Source organism: Bufo gargarizans, unplaced genomic scaffold, assembly GCF_014858855.1.
Source record: "Bufo gargarizans isolate SCDJY-AF-19 unplaced genomic scaffold, ASM1485885v1 fragScaff_scaffold_401_pilon, whole genome shotgun sequence".
Taxonomy (NCBI): domain Eukaryota; kingdom Metazoa; phylum Chordata; class Amphibia; order Anura; family Bufonidae; genus Bufo; species Bufo gargarizans.
This window is the reverse complement of record NW_025334110.1, coordinates 9,982-31,231: the sequence shown is the minus strand read 5'-3', so window position 1 is coordinate 31,231 and position 21,250 is coordinate 9,982. Positions and strand designations below refer to the sequence as shown.

The following is a 21,250-nucleotide window of genomic DNA, read 5'->3' as shown; positions in this document are numbered from 1 at the left end:
GAGAATGAGGAGGGTGCAGATACAGAGGATGAGGAGGGTGCAGATACAGAGGATGAGGAGGATGCAGATAGAGAGGATGAGGAGGGGGCAGATACAGAGGATGAGGAGGGTGCAGATACAGAGGAGGAGGAGGGTGCAGATACAGAGGAGGAGGATGGTGCAGATACAGGGGATGAGGAGGGTGCAGATACAGAGGAGGAGGAGGGTGCAGATACAGAGGATGAGGAGGGGGCAGATACAGAGGATTAGGAGGGTGCAGATACAGAGGATAAGGAGGGTGCAGATACAGAGGATGAGGAGGGTGCAGATACAGAGGATGAGGAGGGTGCAGATACAGAGGATGAGGAGGATGCAGATAGAGAGGACGTGGAGGGTGCAGATACAGAGGATGAGGAGAAGGCAGATACAGAGGATGAGGAGGGTGCAGATACAGAGGATGAGGAGGGTGCAGATACAGAGGAGGAGGGTGCAGATACAGAGGATGAGGAGGGTGCAGATACAGAGGATGAGGAGGGTGCAGATATAGAGGATGAGAAGGGGGCAGATACAGAGGATGATGAGGGTGCAGATACAGAGGATGATGAGGGTGCAGATACAGAGGTTGAGGAGGGTGCAGATACAGAGGATGAGGAGGGTGCAGATACAGAGGATGAGAAGGGGGCAGATACAGAGGATGAGGAGGGTGCAGATACAGAGGAGGAGGAGGGTGCAGATACAGAGGATGAGAAGGGGGCAGATACAGAGGATGAGGAGGGTGCAGATACAGAGGATGAGGAGGGTGCAGATAAAGAGTATGAGGTGGGTGCAGATACAGAGGAGGAGGAGGGTGCAGATACAGAGGATAAGGAGGGGGCAGATATAGAGGATGAGGAGGGTGCAGATACAGAAAGTGAAGAGGGTGCAGATGCAGAGGACGAGGAGGGTGCAGATGCAGAGGACGAGGAGGGTGCAGATACAGAGGATGAGAAGGGGGCAGATACAGAGGATGAGGAGGGTGCAGATACAGAGGATGAGGAGGGTGCAGATACAGAGGAGGAGGAGGGTGCAGATACAGAGGATGAGGAGGGGGCAGATACAGAGGAGGAGGAGGAGGGTGCAGATACAGAGGAGGAGGAGGAGGGTGCAGATACAGAGGATGAGGAGGGTGCAGATACAGAGGATGAGGAGGGTTGCAGATAGAGAGGAGGAGGAGGGTGCAGATACAGAAAGTGAAGAGGGTGCAGATGCAGAGGACGAGGAGGGTGCAGATGCAGAGGATGAGGAGGGTGCAGATACAGAGGATGAGAAGGGGCAGATACAGAGGATGAGGAGGGTGCAGATACAGAGGATGAGGAGGGTGCAGATACAGAGGATGAGGAGGGTGCAGATAGAGAGGAGAGGAGGGTGCAGATACAGAGGATGAGGAGGGTGCAGATACAGAGGATGAGGAGGGTGCAGATACAGAGGATGAGGAGGATGCAGATAGAGAGGATGAGGAGGGTGCAGATACAGAGGATGAGGAGGGTGCAGATACAGAGGAGGAGGAGGGTGCAGATACAGAGGAGGAGGAGGGTGCAGATACAGAGAATGAGGAGGGTGCAGATACAGAGGAGGAGGAGGGTGCAGATACAGAGGATGAGGAGGGTGCAGATACAGAGGATGAGGAGGGTGCAGATAGAGAGGAGGAGGAGGGTGCAGATACAGAGGATGAGGAGGGTGCAGATACAGAGGATGAGGAGGGTGCAGATACAGAGGATGAGGAGGGGGCAGATACAGAGGATGAGGAGGGGGCAGATACAGAGGATGAGGAGGGGGCAGATACAGAGGATGAGGAGGGGGCAGATACAGAGTGTGAGGGTGCAGATACAGAGGAAGAGGAGGGTGCAGATACAGAGGAGGAGGAGGGTGCAGATACAGAGGAGGAGGAGGCTGCAGATACAGAGGATGAGGAGGGGGCAGATACAGAGGATGAGGAGGGTGCAGATACAGAGGATGAGGAGGGTGCAGATACAGAGGATGAGAAGGGGGCAGATACAGAGGATAAGGAGGGTGCAGATACAGAGGATGAGGAGGGTGCAGATACAGAGGATGAGGAGGGTGCAGATAGAGAGGAGAAGGAGGGTGCAGATACAGAGGATGAGGAGGGTGCAGATACAGAGGAGGAGGAGGGTGCAGATACAGAGGATGAGGAGGGGGCAGATATAGAGGATGAGGAGGGTGCAGATACAGAAAGTGAAGAGGGTGCAGATGCAGAGGACGAGGAGGGTGCAGATGCAGAGGATGAGGAGGGTGCAGATACAGAGGATGAGGATGGGTGCAGATACAGAGGATGAGGAGGGCGCAGATACAGAGGATGAGGAGGGGCAGATACAGAGGATGAGGAGGGTGCAGATACAGAGGATGAGGAGGGTGCAGATACAGAGGATGAAGAGGGTGCAGATACAGAGGATGAGGAGGGGGCAGATGCAGAGGATGAGGAGGGGGCAGATACAGAGGATGAGGAGGGGGCAGATACAGAGGATGAGGAGGGGGCAGATACAGAGGGTGAGGGTGCAGATACAGAGGATGAGGAGGGTGCAGATACAGAGGATGAGGAGGGTGCAGATACAGAGGAAGAGGAGGGTGCAGATACAGAGGATGAGGTGGGTGCAGATACAGAGGATGAGGAGGGTGCAGATACAGAGGATGAGGAGGGTGCAGATACAGAGGAGGAGGAGGGTGCAGATACAGAGGAGGGGGAGGGTGCAGATACAGAGATTGAGGAGGGTGCAGATACAGAGGATGAGGAGGGTGCAGATACAGAGGATGAGGAGGATGCAGATAGAGAGGATGAGGAGGGGGCAGATACAGAGGATGAGGAGGGTGCAGATACAGAGGAGGAGGAGGGTGCAGATACAGAGGAGGAGGAGGGTGCAGATACAGAAAGTGAAGAGGGTGCAGATGCAGAGGACGAGGAGGGTGCAGATGCAGAGGATGAGGAGGGTGCAGATACAGAGGATGAGAAGGGGGCAGATACAGAGGATGAGGAGGGTGCAGATACAGAGGATGAGGAGGGTGCAGATACAGAGGATGAGGAGGGTGCAGATAGAGAGGAGGAGGAGGGTGCAGATACAGAGGATGAGGAGGGTGCAGATACAGAGGATGAGGAGGGTGCAGATACAGAGGATGAGGAGGATGCAGATAGAGAGGATGAGGAGGGGGCAGATACAGAGGATGAGGAGGGTGCAGATACAGAGGAGGAGGAGGGTGCAGATACAGAGGAGGGAGGAGGGTGCAGATACAGAGAATGAGGAGGGTGCAGATACAGAGGAGGAGGAGGGTGCAGATACAGAGGATGAGGAGGGTGCAGATACAGAGGATGAGGAGGGTGCAGATAGAGAGGAGGAGGAGGGTGCAGATACAGAGGATGAGGAGGGTGCAGATACAGAGGATGAGGAGGGTGCAGATACAGAGGATGAGGAGGGGGCAGATACAGAGGATGAGGAGGGGGCAGATACAGAGGATGAGGAGGGGGCAGATACAGAGGATGAGGATGGGGGCAGATACAGAGTGTGAGGGTGCAGATACAGAGGAAGAGGAGGGTGCAGATACAGAGGAGGAGGAGGGTGCAGATACAGAGGAGGAGGAGGCTGCAGATACAGAGGATGAGGAGGGGGGCAGATACAGAGGATGAGGAGGGTGCAGATACAGAGGATGAGGAGGGTGCAGATACAGAGGATGAGAAGGGGGCAGATACAGAGGATAAGGAGGGTGCAGATACAGAGGATGAGGAGGGTGCAGATACAGAGGATGAGGAGGGTGCAGATAGAGAGGAGGAGGAGGGTGCAGATACAGAGGATGAGGAGGGTGCAGATACAGAGGAGGAGGAGGGTGCAGATACAGAGGATGAGGAGGGGGCAGATATAGAGGATGAGGAGGGTGCAGATACAGAAAGTGAAGAGGGTGCAGATGCAGAGGACGAGGAGGGTGCAGATGCAGAGGATGAGGAGGGTGCAGATACAGAGGATGAGGAGGGTGCAGATACAGAGGATGAGGAGGGCGCAGATACAGAGGATGAGGAGGGCGCAGATACAGAGGATGAGGAGGGTGCAGATACAGAGGATGAGGAGGGTGCAGATACAGAGGATGAAGAGGGTGCAGATACAGAGGATGAGGAGGGGGCAGATGCAGAGGATGAGGAGGGGGGCAGATACAGAGGATGAGGAGGGGGCAGATACAGAGGATGAGGAGGGGGCAGATACAGAGGGTGAGGGTGCAGATGCAGAGGATGAGGAGGGTGCAGATACAGAGGATGAGGAGGGTGCAGATACAGAGGAAGAGGAGGGTGCAGATACAGAGGATGAGGAGGGTGCAGATACAGAGGATGAGGAGGGTGCAGATACAGAGGATGAGGAGGGTGCAGATACAGAGGAGGAGGAGGGTGCAGATACAGAGGAGGGGGAGGGTTGCAGATACAGAGATTGAGGAGGGTGCAGATACAGAGGATGAGGAGGGTGCAGATACAGAGGATGAGGAGGATGCAGATAGAGAGGATGAGGAGGGGGCAGATACAGAGGATGAGGAGGGTGCAGATACAGAGGAGGAGGAGGGTGCAGATACAGAGGAGGAGGAGGGTGCAGATACAGAGGATGAGGAGGGTGCAGATACAGAGGAGGAGGAGGGTGCAGATACAGAGGATGGGGAGGGGGGCAGATACAGAGGATGAGAAGGGTGCAGATACAGAGGATAAGGAGGGTGCAGATACAGAGGATGAGGAGGGTGCAGATACAAAGGATGAGGAGGGTGCAGATACAGAGGATGAGGAGGATGCAGATAGAGAGGACGTGGAGGGGTGCAGATACAGAGGATGAGGAGGGGGCAGATACAGAGGATGAGGAGGGTGCAGATACAGAGGATGAGGAGGGTGCAGATACAGAGGAGAGGAGGGTGTGCAGATACAGAGGATGAGGAGGGTGCAGATACAGAGGATGAGAAGGGGGCAGATACAGAGGATGATGAGGGTGCAGATACAGAGGATGCTGAGGGTGCAGATACAGAGGATGAGGAGGGTGCAGATACAGAGGATGAGGAGGGTGCAGATACAGAGGATGAGAAGGGGGCAGATACAGAGGATGAGGAGGGTGCAGATACAGAGGATGAGGAGGGTGCAGATACAGAGGATGAGGAGGGTGCAGATACAGAGGATGAGAAGGGGGCAGATACAGAGGATGAGGAGGGTGCAGATACAGAGGATGAGGAGGTTGCAGATACAGAGGATGAGGAGGGTGCAGATACAGAGGAGGAGGAGGGGCGCAGATACAGAGGATGAGGAGGGCGCAGATACAGAGGATGAGGAGGGTGCAGATACAGAGGATGAGGAGGGTGCAGATACAGAGGATGAAGAGGGTGCAGATACAGAGGATGAGGAGGGGGCAGATGCAGAGGATGAGGAGGGGCAGATACAGAGGAAGAGGAGGGGGCAGATACAGAGGATGAGGAGGGGGCAGATACAGAGGGTGAGGGTGCAGATACAGAGGATGAGGAGGGTGCAGATACAGAGGATGAGGAGGGTGCAGATACAGAGGAAGAGGAGGGTGCAGATACACAGGATGAGGAGGGTGCAGATACAGAGGATGAGGAGGGTGCAGATACAGAGGATGAGGAGGGTGCAGATACAGAGGAGGAGGAGGGTGCAGATACAGAGGAGGAGGAGGGTGCAGATACAGAGATTGAGGAGGGTGCAGATACAGAGGATGAGGAGGGTGCAGATACAGAGGATGAGGAGGATGCAGATAGAGAGGATGAGGAGGGGGCAGATACAGAGGATGAGGGGGGTGCAGATACAGAGGAGGAGGATGGTGCAGATACAGAGGAGGAGGAGGGTGCAGATACAGAGGATGAGGAGGGTGCAGATACAGAGGAGGAGGAGGGTGCAGATACAGAGGATGAGGAGGGGGCAGATACAGAGGATGAGAAGGGTGCAGATACAGAGGATAAGGAGGGTGCAGATACAGAGGATGAGGAGGGTGCAGATACAGAGGATGAGGAGGGTGCAGATACAGAGGATGAGGAGGATGCAGATAGAGAGGACGTGGAGGGTGCAGATACAGAGGATGAGGAGGGGGCAGATACAGAGGATGAGGAGGGTGCAGATACAGAGGATGAGGAGGGTGCAGATACAGAGGAGGAGGGTGCAGATACAGAGGATGAGGAGGGTGCAGATACAGAGGATGAGGAGGGTGCAGATACAGAGGATGAGAAGGGGGCAGATACAGAGGATGATGAGGGTGCAGATACAGAGGATGATGAGGGTGCAGATACAGAGGATGAGGAGGGTGCAGATACAGAGGATGAGGAGGGTGCAGATACAGAGGATGAGAAGGGGGCAGATACAGAGAGAGGAGGGTGCAGATACAGAGGATGAGGAGGGTGCAGATACAGAGGATGAGGAGGGTGCAGATACAGAGGAGGATGAGGAGGGTGCAGATACAGAGGATGAGGAGGGTGCAGATACAGAGGATGAGGAGGGTGCAGATACAGAGGATGAGGAGGGGTGCAGATACAGAGGAGGAGGAGGGTGCAGATACAGAGGATGAGGAGGGTGCAGATACAGAGGAGAAGGAGGGTGCAGATACAGAGGATGAGGAGAGTGCAGATACAGAGGATGAGGAGGGTGCAGATACAGAGGATGAGAAGGGGGCAGATACAGAGGATGAGGAGGGTGCGGATACAGAGGAGGAGGAGGGTGCAGATACAGAGGATGAGGAGGAGGGTGCAGATACAGAGGAGGAGGAGGGTGCAGATACAGAGGAGGAGGAGGGTGCAGATACAGAGGATGAGGAGGGTGCAGATATAGAGGATGAGGAGGGTGCAGATACAGAGGAGGAGGAGGGGCAGATACAGAGGATGAGGAGGGTGCAGATACAGAGGAGAAGGAGGGTGCAGATACAGAGGATGAGGAGAGTGCAGATACAGAGGATGAGGAGGGTGCAGATACAGAGGATGAGAAGGGGCAGATACAGAGGATGAGGAGGGTGCAGATACAGAGGAGGAGGGTTGCAGATACAGAGGATGAGGAGGGTGCAGATACAGAAGATGAGGGGGGTGCAGACACAGAGGATGAGGAGGGGCAGATACAGAGGGTGAGGAGGGTGCAGATACAGAGGATGAGAAGGGGGCAGATACAGAGGGTGAGGATGGTGCAGATACAGAGGATGAGAAGGGGGCAGATACAGAGGGTGAGGAGGGTGCAGATACAGAGGATGAGGAGGGGCAGATACAGAGGATGAGGAGGGTGCAGATACAGAGGATGAGGAGGAGGGTGCAGATACAGAGGATGAGGAGGGGCAGATACAGAGGGTGAGGAGGGTGCAGATACAGAGGATGAGGAGGAGGGTGCAGATACAGAGGATGAGGAGGGGCTGATACAGAGGGTGAGGAGGGTGCAGATACAGAGGATGAGGAGGGGCAGATACAGAGGATGAGGAGTGCGCAGATACAGAGGATGAGGAGGGGGCAGATACAGAGGATGAGGAGGGTGCAGATACAGAGGATGAGGAGGAGGAGGGTGCAGATACAGAGGATGAGGAGGGTGCAGATACAGAGGGTGAGGAGGGTGCAGATACAGAGGATGAGGAGGGTGCAGATACAGAGGATGAGGGGGGTGCAGATACAGAGGGTGAGGAGGGTGCAGATACAGAGGATGAGGAGGGTGCAGATACAGAGGATGAGGGGGGTGCAGATACAGAGGGTGAGGAGGGTGCAGATACAGAGGATGAGGAGGGGCAGATACAGAGGGTGAGGAGGGTGCAGATACAGAGGATGAGGAGGGTGCAGAAGCGGAAGGCTGAGTGAGCCACTCAACCAACTCTGGTGCGTCCTTTGACGTAATCGCACGCACCTTCTGCAACTTCCCACTGAGGCTCCGGCCTGGTGCTCCTGCCCGACCCCTACCACCCCCGAGGAGCGGCCCGCCTCTTCCTCTGCCTGTCATTTTCTAAATGACCCTGTGACAATAGTCCCTAGAGAAGAGCAGTATTTGTGGAAGAAGGTATATCGCACCCCGCTTCAATATGTGGTTTTGGTGACAACTGGTCTATAATCACATCGCACCAGTTATAAATGTACTTTCCCACTGTAGCAGGTAGCGCAGTGACGGCGGAGACATTTCTGCAGGACACACAGACACTATTGGAGTAGTATTTTCTTAGATAATACCCCGCTTCAATATGTGGTTTGGGGGCCACTGGTCTATCACACCAGTTCTAATGCTTTTTTCTAATTGCGTTAGTGACTCTTTGTAGTTGTAGAGTCGCTGCAGAACCGCTCACCGGTCACAATGCTGCACCATACAAATCCAAAGTATATCGCACCCTCTGTGTATCACCCCTATCGATAGCGCACCTATACCGGTCCTTACAAGGACTCTTGTGGCCCTATTAGCCAGCGATTGGTGTCAGCCTGTCCTACTCCACACAGCAACCTCTCCCTACACTGGCAAAGACTGAATGTAAAATGGCGGCCAGATCGGGTCTATTTATAAGGTGGGGGGTCGGTCCATGTGCTGAGACGTCTCCATTGGCCGTCCTGTACCACCTGATGGACGTGTCATGGGTCAAAGTTCTTCACAATGTAAAAGAATATGGCGGCTGTGAATATCTCCATATGCTCGCATGTTCGGCAAACCGCGAATGTGTAAAGTTCGCCGTGAACAGTCCGCCGGGCGAACCGCAAAGCCATCTCTAGGATATTATATATGAGGTCAGGATGGATACAATGTATGAGGTCTGGATGGATACAATGTATGAGGTCAGGACGGATACAATGTATAAGGTCAGGATGGATACAATGTATGAGGTCAGGACGGATACAATGTATGAGGTCAGGACGGATACAGAGTATAAGGTCAGGACGGATACAATGTATGAGGTCTGGACGGATACAATGTATGAGGTCAGGACGGATACAATGTATGAGGTCAGGGCGGATACAATGTATGAGGTCTGGACGGATACAATGTATGAGGTCTGGATGGATACAATGTATGAAGTCAGGACGGATACAATGCATGAGGTCTGGACGGATACAATGTATGAGGTCAGGACGGATACAATGTATGAGGTCAAGACGGATACAATGTATGAGGTCAGGGCGGATACAATGTATGAGGTCAGGACGGATACAATGTATGAGGTCAGGATGGATACAATGTATGAGGTCAGGACGGATACAATGTATGAGGTCAGGACGGATACAATGTATGAGGTCTGGACAAATACAATGTATGAGGTCAGGACGGATACAATGTATGAGGTCTGGACGGATACAATGTATGAGGGCAGGATGGATACAATGTATGAGGTCAGGACGGATACAATGTATGAGGTCTGGACGGATACAATGTATGAGGTCAGGACGGATACAATGTATGAGGTCTGGACGGATACAATGTATGAGGTCTGGACGGATACAATGTATGAGGTCAGGACGGATACAATGTATGAGGTCAGGACGGATACAATGTATGAGGTCTGGACGGATATAATATACGAGGTCAGGACGGATACAATGTATGAGGTCAGGACGGATACAATGTATGAGGTCAGGACGGATATAATGTATGAGGTCAGGGTGGATACAATGTATGAGGTCAGGACGGATACAATGTATGAGGTCAGGACGGATACAATGTATGAGGTCTGGACGGATATAATATACGAGGTCAGGACGGATACAATGTATGAGGTCAGGACGAATACAATGTATGAGGTCTGGACGGATACAATGTATGAGGTCTGGACGGATACAATGTATGAGGTCAGGACGGATACAATGTATGAGGTCAGGACGGATATAATGTATGAGGTCTGGACGGATACAATGTATGAGGTCAGGACGGATACAATGTATGAGGTCAGGACGGATAAAATGTATGAGGTCAGGGCTGATACAATGTATGAGGTCAGGACGGATACAATGTATGAGGTCAGGACGGATACAATGTATGAGGTCAGGACGGATACAATGTATGAGGTCAGGACGGATACAATGTATGAGGTCAGGACGGATAAAATGTATGAGGTCAGGGCGGATACAATGTATGAGGTCAGGACGGATACAATGTATGAGGTCAGGACGGATACAATGTATGAGGTCAGGACGGATACAATGTATGAGGTCAGGACGGATACAATGTATGAGGTCAGGACGGATACAATGTATGAGGGCAGGATGGATACAATGTATGAGGTCAGGACGGATACAATGTATGAGGTCTGGACGGATACAATGTATGAGGTCAGGATGGATACAATGTATGAGGTCAGGATGGATACAATGTATGAGGTCTGGACGGATACAATGTATGAGGTCAGGACGGATACAATGTATGAGGTCAGGACGGATATAATGTATGAGGTCAGGACGGATACAATGTATGAGGTCAGGACGGATACAATGTATGAGGTCAGGGTGGATACAATGTATGAGATCAGGACGGATACAATGTATGAGGTCAGGACGGATACAATGTATGAGCTCAGGACGGATACAATGTATGAGGTCAGGACGGATACAATGTATGAGGTCAGGACGGATACAATGTATGAGGTCAGGGCGGATACAATGTATGAGGTCAGGACGGATACAATGTATGAGGTCAGGGTGGATACAATGTATGAGGTCAGGACGGATACAATGTATGAGGTCTGGACGGATACAATGTATGAGGTCAGGACGGATACAATGTATGAGGGCAGGACGGATACAATGTATGAGGTCTGGACGGATACAATGTATGAGGGCAGGACGGATACAATGTATGAGGTCAGGACGGATACAATGTATGAGGTCTGGACGGATACAATGTATGAGGTCTGGACGGATATAATGTATGAGGTCAGGACGGATACAATGTATGAGGTCAGGACGGATACAATGTATGAGGTCAGGGAGGATACAATGTATGAGGTCAGGATGGATACAATGTATGATGTCAGAACGGATACAATGTATGAGGTCAGGACGGATACAATGTATGAGGTCTGGACGGATACAATGTATGAGGTCAGGACGGATACAATGTATGAGGTCAGGACTGATACAATGTATGAGGTCAGGACGGATACAATGTATGATGTCAGGACGGATACAATGTATGAGGTCAGGACGGATACAATGTATGAGGTCAGGACGGATACAATGTATGAGGTCTGGACGGATACAATGTATGAGGTCTGGACGGATACAATGTATGATGTCAGGATGGATACAATGTATGAAGTCTGGATGGATACAATGTATGAGGTCTGGATGGATACAATGTATGAGGTCAGGACGGATACAATGTATGAGGTCAGGACGGATACAATGTATGAGGTCTGGACGGATACAATGTATGAGGTCAGGATGGATACAATGTATGAGGTCAGGGCGGATACAATGTATGAGGTCAGGACGGATACAATGTATGAGGTCAGGACGGATACAATGTATGAGGTAAGGACGGATACAATGTATGAGGTCAGGACGGATACAATGTATGAGGTCAGGACGGATACAATGTATGAGGTCAGGATGGATACAATGTATGAGGTCAGGACGGATACAATGTATGATGTCAGGATGGATACAATGTATGAAGTCTGGACGGATACAATGTATGAGGTCTGGATGGATACAATGTATGAGGTCTGGATGGATACAATGTATGAGGTCTGGATGGATACAATGTATGAGGTCAGGACGGATACAATGTATTAGTTCTGGTGTTGACACAATGTCAGTATGTATGACGTCAGCCAATCGGGTCTTCCGCGCCCCGCCCTCGGTGACGTCACGGGGCTGCAGTGAAGGGGCGGGGCTGCCGGCTCCAGAGGTAGAAGAATGAGGCCGCCGGGCGGAGGCTGCGGGGATCCCTGCTCCGCCATCGTCCTTCTCCTGCCGCTCATCGCCGCCGCCTGCCTGGCCACAGCAGGTTACTATCACCTCCATCATCCTCACCCCTGCACAGGGAGCTGCTGGGCGTTATACCCTCGTTATTATTATAGGGGATGGGGATGATGTGTAATCTCCTCATCTGTACTATTATTATAAGAGGAGGACTACCCCCATCATCATCATCACTATAGAGGATCTGCTGGGAGTTATCCTGTGTTATTATAGGGGATGATGTGCAATCACCTCATCTATAATATAACAGGAGGACTACCCCCATCATCATAATCACTATAGAGGATCTGCTGGGAGTTATCCTGTGTTATTATAGGGGATGATGTGTAATATCATCTGTAAAATAACAGGAGGACTACCCCCATCATCATCATAATCACTATAGAGGATCTGCTGGGAGTTATCCTGTGTTATTTATATATTGGTTGATGTGTAATCTCATCTATAATATAAGAAAAGGACTACCCCCATCATCATCATCACTATAGAGGATCTGCTGGGAGTTATCCTGTGTTATTATTATAGGGTATGATGTGTAATCTCATCTGTAAAATAACAGGAGGACTACCCCCATCATCATCATAATCACTATAGAGGATCTGCTGAGAGTTATCCTGTGTTGTTATTATAGGGGCTGATGTGCAATCTTTTCATCTATAATATAACAGGAGGACTACCCCCATTATCATCATGACTATAGAAGATCTGCTGAGAGTTATCCTGTGTTGCTATTATTAGGGGTCATCGTTATTATAGGAGGATGAGGACTTTTTTTTTATATGTTTATCTACAAAACATAATTATCATAGGAGGACTACCACCCCCATCATTAATGTTTGTTATACATTTTAAGGACAGTTCACAATCTACAATAGATGCAGAAGATGCTCAGATGGGGGTGTGCCTCTCTAGTTTTGTAGTTTGGATGTTGGGGAAGAATTTTAGGTACTGGATTATCAGGAGATTAAGTCAGAGATGTATGGAGAGGACATGCTGTGGACTAGAGATTATGTATGAGGAGCGATCAGGAGATGTATGGAGAGGACAGGCTGTAGAGTGGAGATTATGTATGAGGAGCGATCAGGAGATGTATGGAGAGGACAGGCTGTAGAGTGGAGATTATGTATGAGGAGCGATCAGGAGATGTATGGAGAGGACAGGCTGTGGACTGGAGATTATGTATGAGGAGCGATCAGGAGATGTATGGAGAGGACAGGCTGTAGACTGGAGATTATGTATGAGGAGTGATCAGGAGATGTATGGAGAGGACAGGCTGTAGACTGGAGATTATGTATGAGGAGCGATCAGGAGATGTATGGAGAGGACAGGCTGTGGACTGGAGATTATGTATGAGGAGCGATCAGGAGATGTATGGAGAGGACAGGCTGTAGAGTGGAGATTATGTATGAGGAGCGATCAGGAGATGTATGGAGAGGACAGGCTGTGGACTGGAGATTATGTATGAGGAGCGATCAGGAGATGTATGGAGAGGACAGGCTGTAGACTGGAGATTATGTATGAGGAGCGATCAGGAGATGTATGGAGAGGACAGGCTGTAGACTGGAGATTATGTATGAGGAGCGATCAGGAGATGTATGGAGAGGACAGGCTGTGGACTAGAGATTATGTATGAGGAGCGATCAGGAGATGTATGGAGAGGACAGGCTGTAGACTGGAGATTATATGTGAGGAGCGATCAGGAGATGTATGGAGAGGACAGGCTGTAGACTGGAGATTATGTATGAGGAGCGATCAGGAGATGTATGGAGAGGACAGGCTGTGGACTGGAGATTATGTATGAGGAGCGATCAGGAGATGTATGGAGAGGACAGGCTGTAGACTGGAGATTATGTATGAGGAGCGATCAGGAGATGTATGGAGAGGACAGGCTGTAGACTGGAGATTATGTATGAGGAGCGATCAGGAGATGTATGGAGAGGACAGGCTGTAGACTGGAGATTATGTATGAGGAGCGATCAGGAGATGTATGGAGAGGACAGGCTGTAGACTGGAGATTATGTATGAGGAGCGATCAGGAGATGTATGGAGAGGACAGGCTGTAGACTGGAGATTATGTATGAGGAGCGATCAGGAGATGTATGGAGAGGACAGGCTGTAGACTGGAGATTATGTATGAGGAGCGATCAGGAGATGTATGGAGAGGACAGGCTGTAGACTGGAGATTATGTATGAGGAGCGATCAGGAGATGTATGGAGAGGACAGGCTGTAGACTGGAGATTATGTATGAGGAGCGATCAGGAGATGTATGGAGAGGACAGGCTGTAGACTGGAGATTATGTATGAGGAGCGATCAGGAGATGTATGGAGAGGACAGGCTGTAGACTGGAGATTATGTATGAGGAGCGATCAGGAGATGTATGGAGAGGACAGGCTGTAGACTGGAGATTATGTATGAGGAGCGATCAGGAGATGTATGGAGAGGACAGGCTGTAGACTGGAGATTATGTATGAGGAGCGATCAGGAGATGTATGGAGAGGACAGGCTGTAGACTGGAGATTATGTATAAGGAGCGATCAGGAGATGTATGGAGAGGACAGGCTGTAGACTGGAGATTATGTATGAGGAGCGATCAGGAGATGTATGGAGAGGACAGGCTGTAGACTGGAGATTATGTATGAGGAGCGATCAGGTGATGTATGGAGAGGACAGGCTGTGGACTAGAGATTATGTATGAGGAGCGATCAGGAGATGTATGGAGAGGACAGGCTGTGGACTGGAGATTATATATGAGGAGCGATCAGGAGATGTATGGAGAGGACAGGCTGTAGACTGGAGATTATATATGAGGAGCGATCAGGAGATGTATGGAGAAGACAGGCTGTAGACTGGAGATTATGTATGAGGAGCGATCAGGAGATGTATGGAGAGGACAGGCTGTAGACTGGAGATTATGTATGAGGAGCGATCAGGAGATGTATGGAGAGGACAGGCTGTGGACTGGAGATTATGTATGAGGAGCGATCAGGAGATGTATGGAGAGGACATGCTGTAGACTGGAGATTATGTATGAGGAACGATCAGGAGATGTATGGAGAGGACAGGCTGTGGACTTGAGATTATGTATGAGGAGCGATCAGGAGAGGACAGGCTGTGGACTGGAGGTTATGTGTGAGGAGCGATCAGGAGAGGACAGGCTGTAGACTGGAGATTATGTATGAGGAGCGATCAGGAGATGTATGGAGAGGACAGGCTGTAGACTGGAGATTATGTATGAGGAGCGATCAGGAGACGACAGGCTGTAGACTGGAGATTATGTATGAGGAGCGATCAGGAGATGTATGGAGAGGACAGGCTGTGGACTGGAGGTTATATGTGAGGAGCGATCAGGAGATGTATGGAGAGGACAGGCTGTAGACTGGAGATTATGTATGAGGAGCGATCAGGAGATGTATGGAGAGGACAGGCTGTAGACTGGAGATTATGTATGAGGAGCGATCAGGCGAGGACAGGCTGTAGACTGGAGATTATGTATGAGGAGCGATCAGGCGAGGACAGGCTGTAGACTGGAGATTATGTATGAGGAGCGATCAGGAGAGGACAGGCTGTAGACTGGAAGATTATGTATGAGAAGCGATCAGGAGGTGTATGGAGAGGACAGGCTGTAGACTGGAGATTATGTATGAGGAGCGATCAGGAGATGTATGGAGAGGACAGGCTGTAGACTGGAGATTATGTGTGAGGAGCGATCAGGAGATGTATGGAGAGGACAGGCTGTGGACTGGAGATTATGTATGAGGAGTGATCAGGAGATGTATGGAGAGGACAGGCTGTAGACTGGAGATTATGTATGAGGAGTGATCAGGAGATGTATGGAGAGGACAGGCTGTAGACTGGAGATTATGTATGAGGAGCGATCAGGAGATGTATGGAGAGGACAGGCTGTAGACTGGAGATTATGTATGAGGAGCGATCAGGAGATGTATGGAGAGGACAGGCTGTAGACTGGAGAATATGTATGAGGAGCGATCAGGAGATGTATGGAGAGGACAGGCAGTAGACTGGAGATTATGTATGAGGAGCGATCAGGAGATGTATGGAGAGGACAGGCTGTAGACTGGAGATTATGTATGAGGAGCGATCAGGAGATGTATGGAGAGGACAGGCTGTGGACTAGAGATTATGTATGAGGAGCGATCAGGAGATGTATGGAGAGGACAGGTTGTGGACTGCAGATTATGTGTGAAGAGGTATCAGGAGATGTATGGTTATAACTGGAGATTATGTCTGAGGAGGTATCAGGAGATTAGGTCAGAGATGTATGGAGAGGACAGGTTGTGGACTAGAGATTATGTATGAGGAGCTATCAGCAATATATAGAAATCCACAGCACTTGTCAGTTAGATGAAAAAATCTGGTTACTTTATTTGTACTAGCAGCATATAGACAGCGACGTTTCGACCATCTCTGGTCTTTCTCAAGCAATCCAGAGATGGTCGAAACGTCGCTGTCTATATGCTGCTGGTACAAATAAAGTAACCAGATTTTTTCATCTAACTGACGAGTGCTGCAGATTTCTATATATTGCTTCTTGATGGGACCCCTAGCCTGGATCTCCATCTTTGGCACCACCTATTCATAATTTTTATTTGTTTGGTACATTATCCCCAAATTTGGACCTGGAGTTCTGCTTATCCTATATTGTTTGATGAGCTATCAGGAGATGTATGGAGAGGACAGGCTGTGGACTGGAGATTATGTGTGAGGAGGTATCAGGAGATTAAGTCAGAGATATATGAAGAGGACAGGCTGTGGACTAGAGATTGTGTGTGAGGAGGTATCAGGAGATGTCTGGAGAAGACAGGTTGTGGACTGGAGATTGTGTGAGGAGGTATCAGGAGATGTATGGAGAGGACAAGTTGTGGACTGAAGATTGTGTGAGGCGGTATCAGGAGAATTGGTCAGAGATGTATGGAGAGGGCAGGTTGTGGTCCGGAGATTATGTGTGAGGAGCGATCAGGAGATTTATGGAGAGTACAGGTTGTGGACTGGAGATTATGTGTGAGGAGGTATCAGAAGAATAGGTCAGAGATGTATGGAGAGGGCAGGTTGTGGACTGGAGATTATGTGTGAGGACTGGGTATCAGGAGATGTATGGAGAGGACAGGCTGTGGACTGGAGATTATGTGTGAGGAGGTATCTGGAGATTTGATCAAGAGATGTATGGAGAGGACAGGCTGTGGACTGGAGATTATGTGTGAGGAGGTATCGGGAGATTCGATCAGGAGATTTATGGAGAGGACAGGTTGTGGACTGGAGATTATGTGTGAGGAGGTATCAGGAGAATAGGTCAGAGATGTATGGAGAGGACAGGTTGTGGACTGGAGATTATGTGTGAGGAGGTATCAGGAGAATAGGTCAGAGATGTATGGAGAGGACAGGTTGTGGACTGGAGATTATGTGTGAGGAAGTATCAGGAGATTAGATGAGGGATGTTTGTAGAAGGACAGGTTATGGACTGGAGATTGAGTGAGGAGGTATCAGGAGATGTATGGAGAGGACAGGCTGTGGATTGGGGATTGAGTGAGGAGGTGTCAGGAGATGTATGGAGAGGACAGGTTGTGGACTGGAGATTATGTGTGAGGAGGTATCAGGAGAATAGGTCAGAGATGTATGGAGAGGACAGGTTGTGGACTGGAGATTATGTGTGAGGAAGTATCAGGAGATTAGATGAGGGATGTTTGTAGAAGGACAGGTTATGGACTGGAGATTGAGTGAGAAGGTATCAGGAGATGTATGGAGAGGACAGGCTGTGGATTGGGGATTGAGTGAGGAGGTATCAGGAGATGTATGGAGAGGACAGGCTGTGGATTGGGGATTGAGTGAGGAGGTGTCAGGAGATGTATGGAGAGGACAGGCTGTGGATTGGGGATTGAGTGAGGAGGTGTCAGGAGATGTATGGAGAGGACAGGCTGTGGATTGGGGATTGAGTGAGAAGGTATCAGGAGATGTATGGAGAGGACTGGTTGTGGACTGGAGATTGAGTGAGGAGGTGTCAGGAGATGTATGGAGAGGACAGGCTGTGGATTGGGGATTGAGTGGGGAGTGAGGATCCTGATTACAAGAGTTTACAATCTATGAGGAGATAGATGATACACAAGAGGAGTGCGAACCCTGATCACAAGAGCTTACAATATGGACACTCATTGTAAACATCTATGGTGTTGTGTCATGAGTTCCGGTGGTGAGTCCAGCTGCAATATGGCGAAAACGCAGGCGTTGCTCTGTTTGTACAGCAACCAGCGACAGTGGGACTGCTCAACAGGGAACCAGGACGCCGGACCAGTCAGACTCTGTGTCGGCGTCACATGCTTCCTAAGGGCAGGCTATTTGCACAGGTAGCTGCTGGCCACAGGTGCCTGGGATTGGTGTTCTGTGTGTCTTTTGATCGCTGTGTGTTTGTTCCTCTGGATAGCTGACCTTTGCCTGTTCCTTTGACTTTGCTGCTGATTTCTGATTCTGTCTCTGATGTGACCTCCTGGTATTGGACTCTGCTTGTTGGGACCTCACCTTTGCTGCTGGCTTCTGAAGTTTTTTTTCCTGGTCTCAGTTTACTGTGTATTTATATCTCATTTTGGATCCTGATCAGGTCCTGGTTCTGCCTGTCTGCTTTTCTCCTCCTTCTGTCTTCACTTTACCCATTTTGGTTTAGGCCCCATCCACATGTCCTTTTGGAGTTCCCGAATCCGGTGGTGCCGAATCCTCTATTTCACTGCCGGATCCCCATTGACTGCAGTGGGGTTTTGTGGTGATCTGGCCGATTTCTACCGTTGCATGCAGCGGTTTATGTCTGACTGAAACCTGGAGATCCAACAAGCTGCTCTGTGCCGGAACAGCCTGCTGGATTTCCAAATGGCAATGTGAACAGTTCCTCAAGTAGGGTTCGTCGTCCAGTTGTGGGCCGTCACTTAGGACGGATTGGGCAAATAGTTAGGGACAGTGGTGCGGGTGGAGCAGATGGACGCTGATTGTAATTATATAGCAATGCTTTTTTGTAAATATGAATGTATAAATGCTTAAGGAGGAAAGGACCCTTATTGTACATTGTATGGAGGCTTATTGCTTCATGTGTGGATGGTTATTGGAACTATGTGGGGACGCTCTTTGTAAACATATGTCATCATTTATTGCAGACGCGTGGAGCGCGTGCTGTGGCCCCGGGTGGAGCGCGTGCTGTGGCCCCGGGTGGAGCGCGTGCTGTGGCCCCGGGTGGAGCGCGTGCTGTGGCCCCGGGTGGAGCGCGTGCTGTGGCCCCGGGTGGAGCGCGTGCTGTGGCCCCGGGTGGAGCGCGTGCTGTGGCCCCGGGTTGTCCTGTAATGATATTTGCAAAAGTGGATGTGCACTCTGATAGATGGAGTCACATATACTGTAGGTTGAACTTGTCAATGGAATTGTGATATAGACAATAACGCACTATTATATATATATATATGCTGAGTGGAAGGAACCCTGTCGGAGCGCGGCACTTCCAAAATACATCCTATATCAGATACATAAAAATATAAAATAAATAAAATTGGAAAATTACTTCCTCTTATCTGGAATAAAAATGCCGGATAAAATGCACATAAGCTGAGAAGTATATCGGCAATAATCTGAGCGGATGGCGGTATTCACACGGCCCGTGGCGCAGTATCTCATAGGAATCTTCCCGTATACCGTGCATCCGAGCCAGGCGCGTTTCGGGGACCTTGCTGTCTCCTTCCTCAGTGGTTAGCCTACCTTCCAGCCATACCACGTGGGACGCCACGAATGAAAGCTGAAGCGTGAGTACCATCTATCCATACTGAAGGCTGACTAAACGGCTTGTACAATATCTGACCTACAGAACGTGTTATTAGGAGAAAAGTGACGCCTCGTATAAGACTTTTCACTGTCACGATCCATATGAATACAGAGACGGATGCCTTGTGACCACTGGTCCGAGGACTGAGAGCGGCGCCTGTCTGGAGACCTATGGACTCGAGTGCACGGTATACGGGAAGATTCCTATGAGAAACTGCGCCACGGGCCGTGTGAATACCGCCATCCGCTCAGATTATTTACTTCTCAGTTTATGTGCATTTTTATTCCAGATAAGAGGAAGTAATTTTCCAATTTTATTTATTTTATATTTTTATGTGTCTGATATAGGCTGTATTTTGGACGTGCCGTGCTCCGACAGGGTTCCTTCCACTCAGCATATATATATAATAGTGCGTTATCACAATTCCATTGACGCGTTCACCCCATATGTGACTCCGTCTATCAGAGTGCACATCCACTTTCACTTGGTGGGTCGGGTGTGACACTAGTTTGGAAGGTGAGCCGTCCGGTAATGATGCCTGATGTTTGACCCCAATGTCTGCTCTTCTCCCAGATGGTCTCTTTGTCACAGATTACTTTACTCGAACTCCACGAAAGTTGAATCCCTTCCGCTCGGTGGGTAACGTTGAACTTTTCCACTTCCACATCCCAGAGGACACCGTCGTTGCCGTGTGGAATCTCATTACCTTCAAAGAGCAAGGCGGCACATTTGGTGACAACTGTCCGGACCGCAGCGTCACAGTGTAAGTGCCGGGACGGAGGGTGGACGATGTAGGCCACAGAAGGCGAGCCACGTCCCTGCCACACCGACCAGGGCTTCCTCCAAAACTTTCTCATGGAAAGCCCAGGGTTCGAATGGTTCTTGTCCAGGTTGGTTTGGAGGCTGATGATGGTTGGTGATCTATTGGGGCAGATTCACGACAGACAGCTTTAACCCCTTCAGGGCACAGCCAGGTGTCACCCTCCTGACAGCCTATGTTTGCATGTGTCTCTTTATGCGGTAATACATCTGGAAAGCTCTTACTGATCTACACAATGGTCTTTGTCAAAGGTAAATTTGAGTCGATATATTTTACCTTTATTTATAAAAAAGAATCCCAAATTACTGAAAAGTTAGAAAAATGCACTATTTTCTAGAATTGAATTTCTCTGGAGACGGAGAGTGATGCATCAGTAATTATTCCTGAACATTTCCCGTATTTCTACTTGGTTTGCATCATTTTGTGAATGTCATTTTTATTTTTTTAGACTTTGATTTTTTTAGAAGCAAATTTTCTACTTTTTAAGGAAATTTCCAAAATACACATTTTAAGTAACTTTTGGGGACTTTGGGAAGTAGTAAAAAAAATCCAGAATTGGTCCCATTTTAGAAACTACATCCCTCAAGTTATTCAAAACTGATTTTTACAAACATGGTTAACCCTGTATATGTTTCAAAGGATTTAAAGGAAAATGGAGGCGAAATTTCAAAATTCCTGTAAGGCTTAAAGGGTTAACAGCCAAACAAACCCCCACAT

The 21,250-nt window shown here is 49.7% G+C and overlaps 1 protein-coding gene across 1 annotated transcript; it reads left to right on the top strand.

Annotated features, from left to right (window-relative positions):
* Nucleotides 1-11,821: 11,821 nt before the first annotated feature.
* LOC122922504 (post-GPI attachment to proteins factor 6-like) lies at nucleotides 11,822-20,476 on the top strand (the record flags this gene model as incomplete). The annotated part of the gene is made up of 2 exons (XM_044273119.1): nucleotides 11,822-11,932; nucleotides 20,287-20,476. Coding segments are annotated over exons 1-2 (281 nt in total), but the record flags the coding sequence as incomplete, so codon positions are not given.
* Between the last annotated feature and the right edge of the window lie 774 nt (nucleotides 20,477-21,250).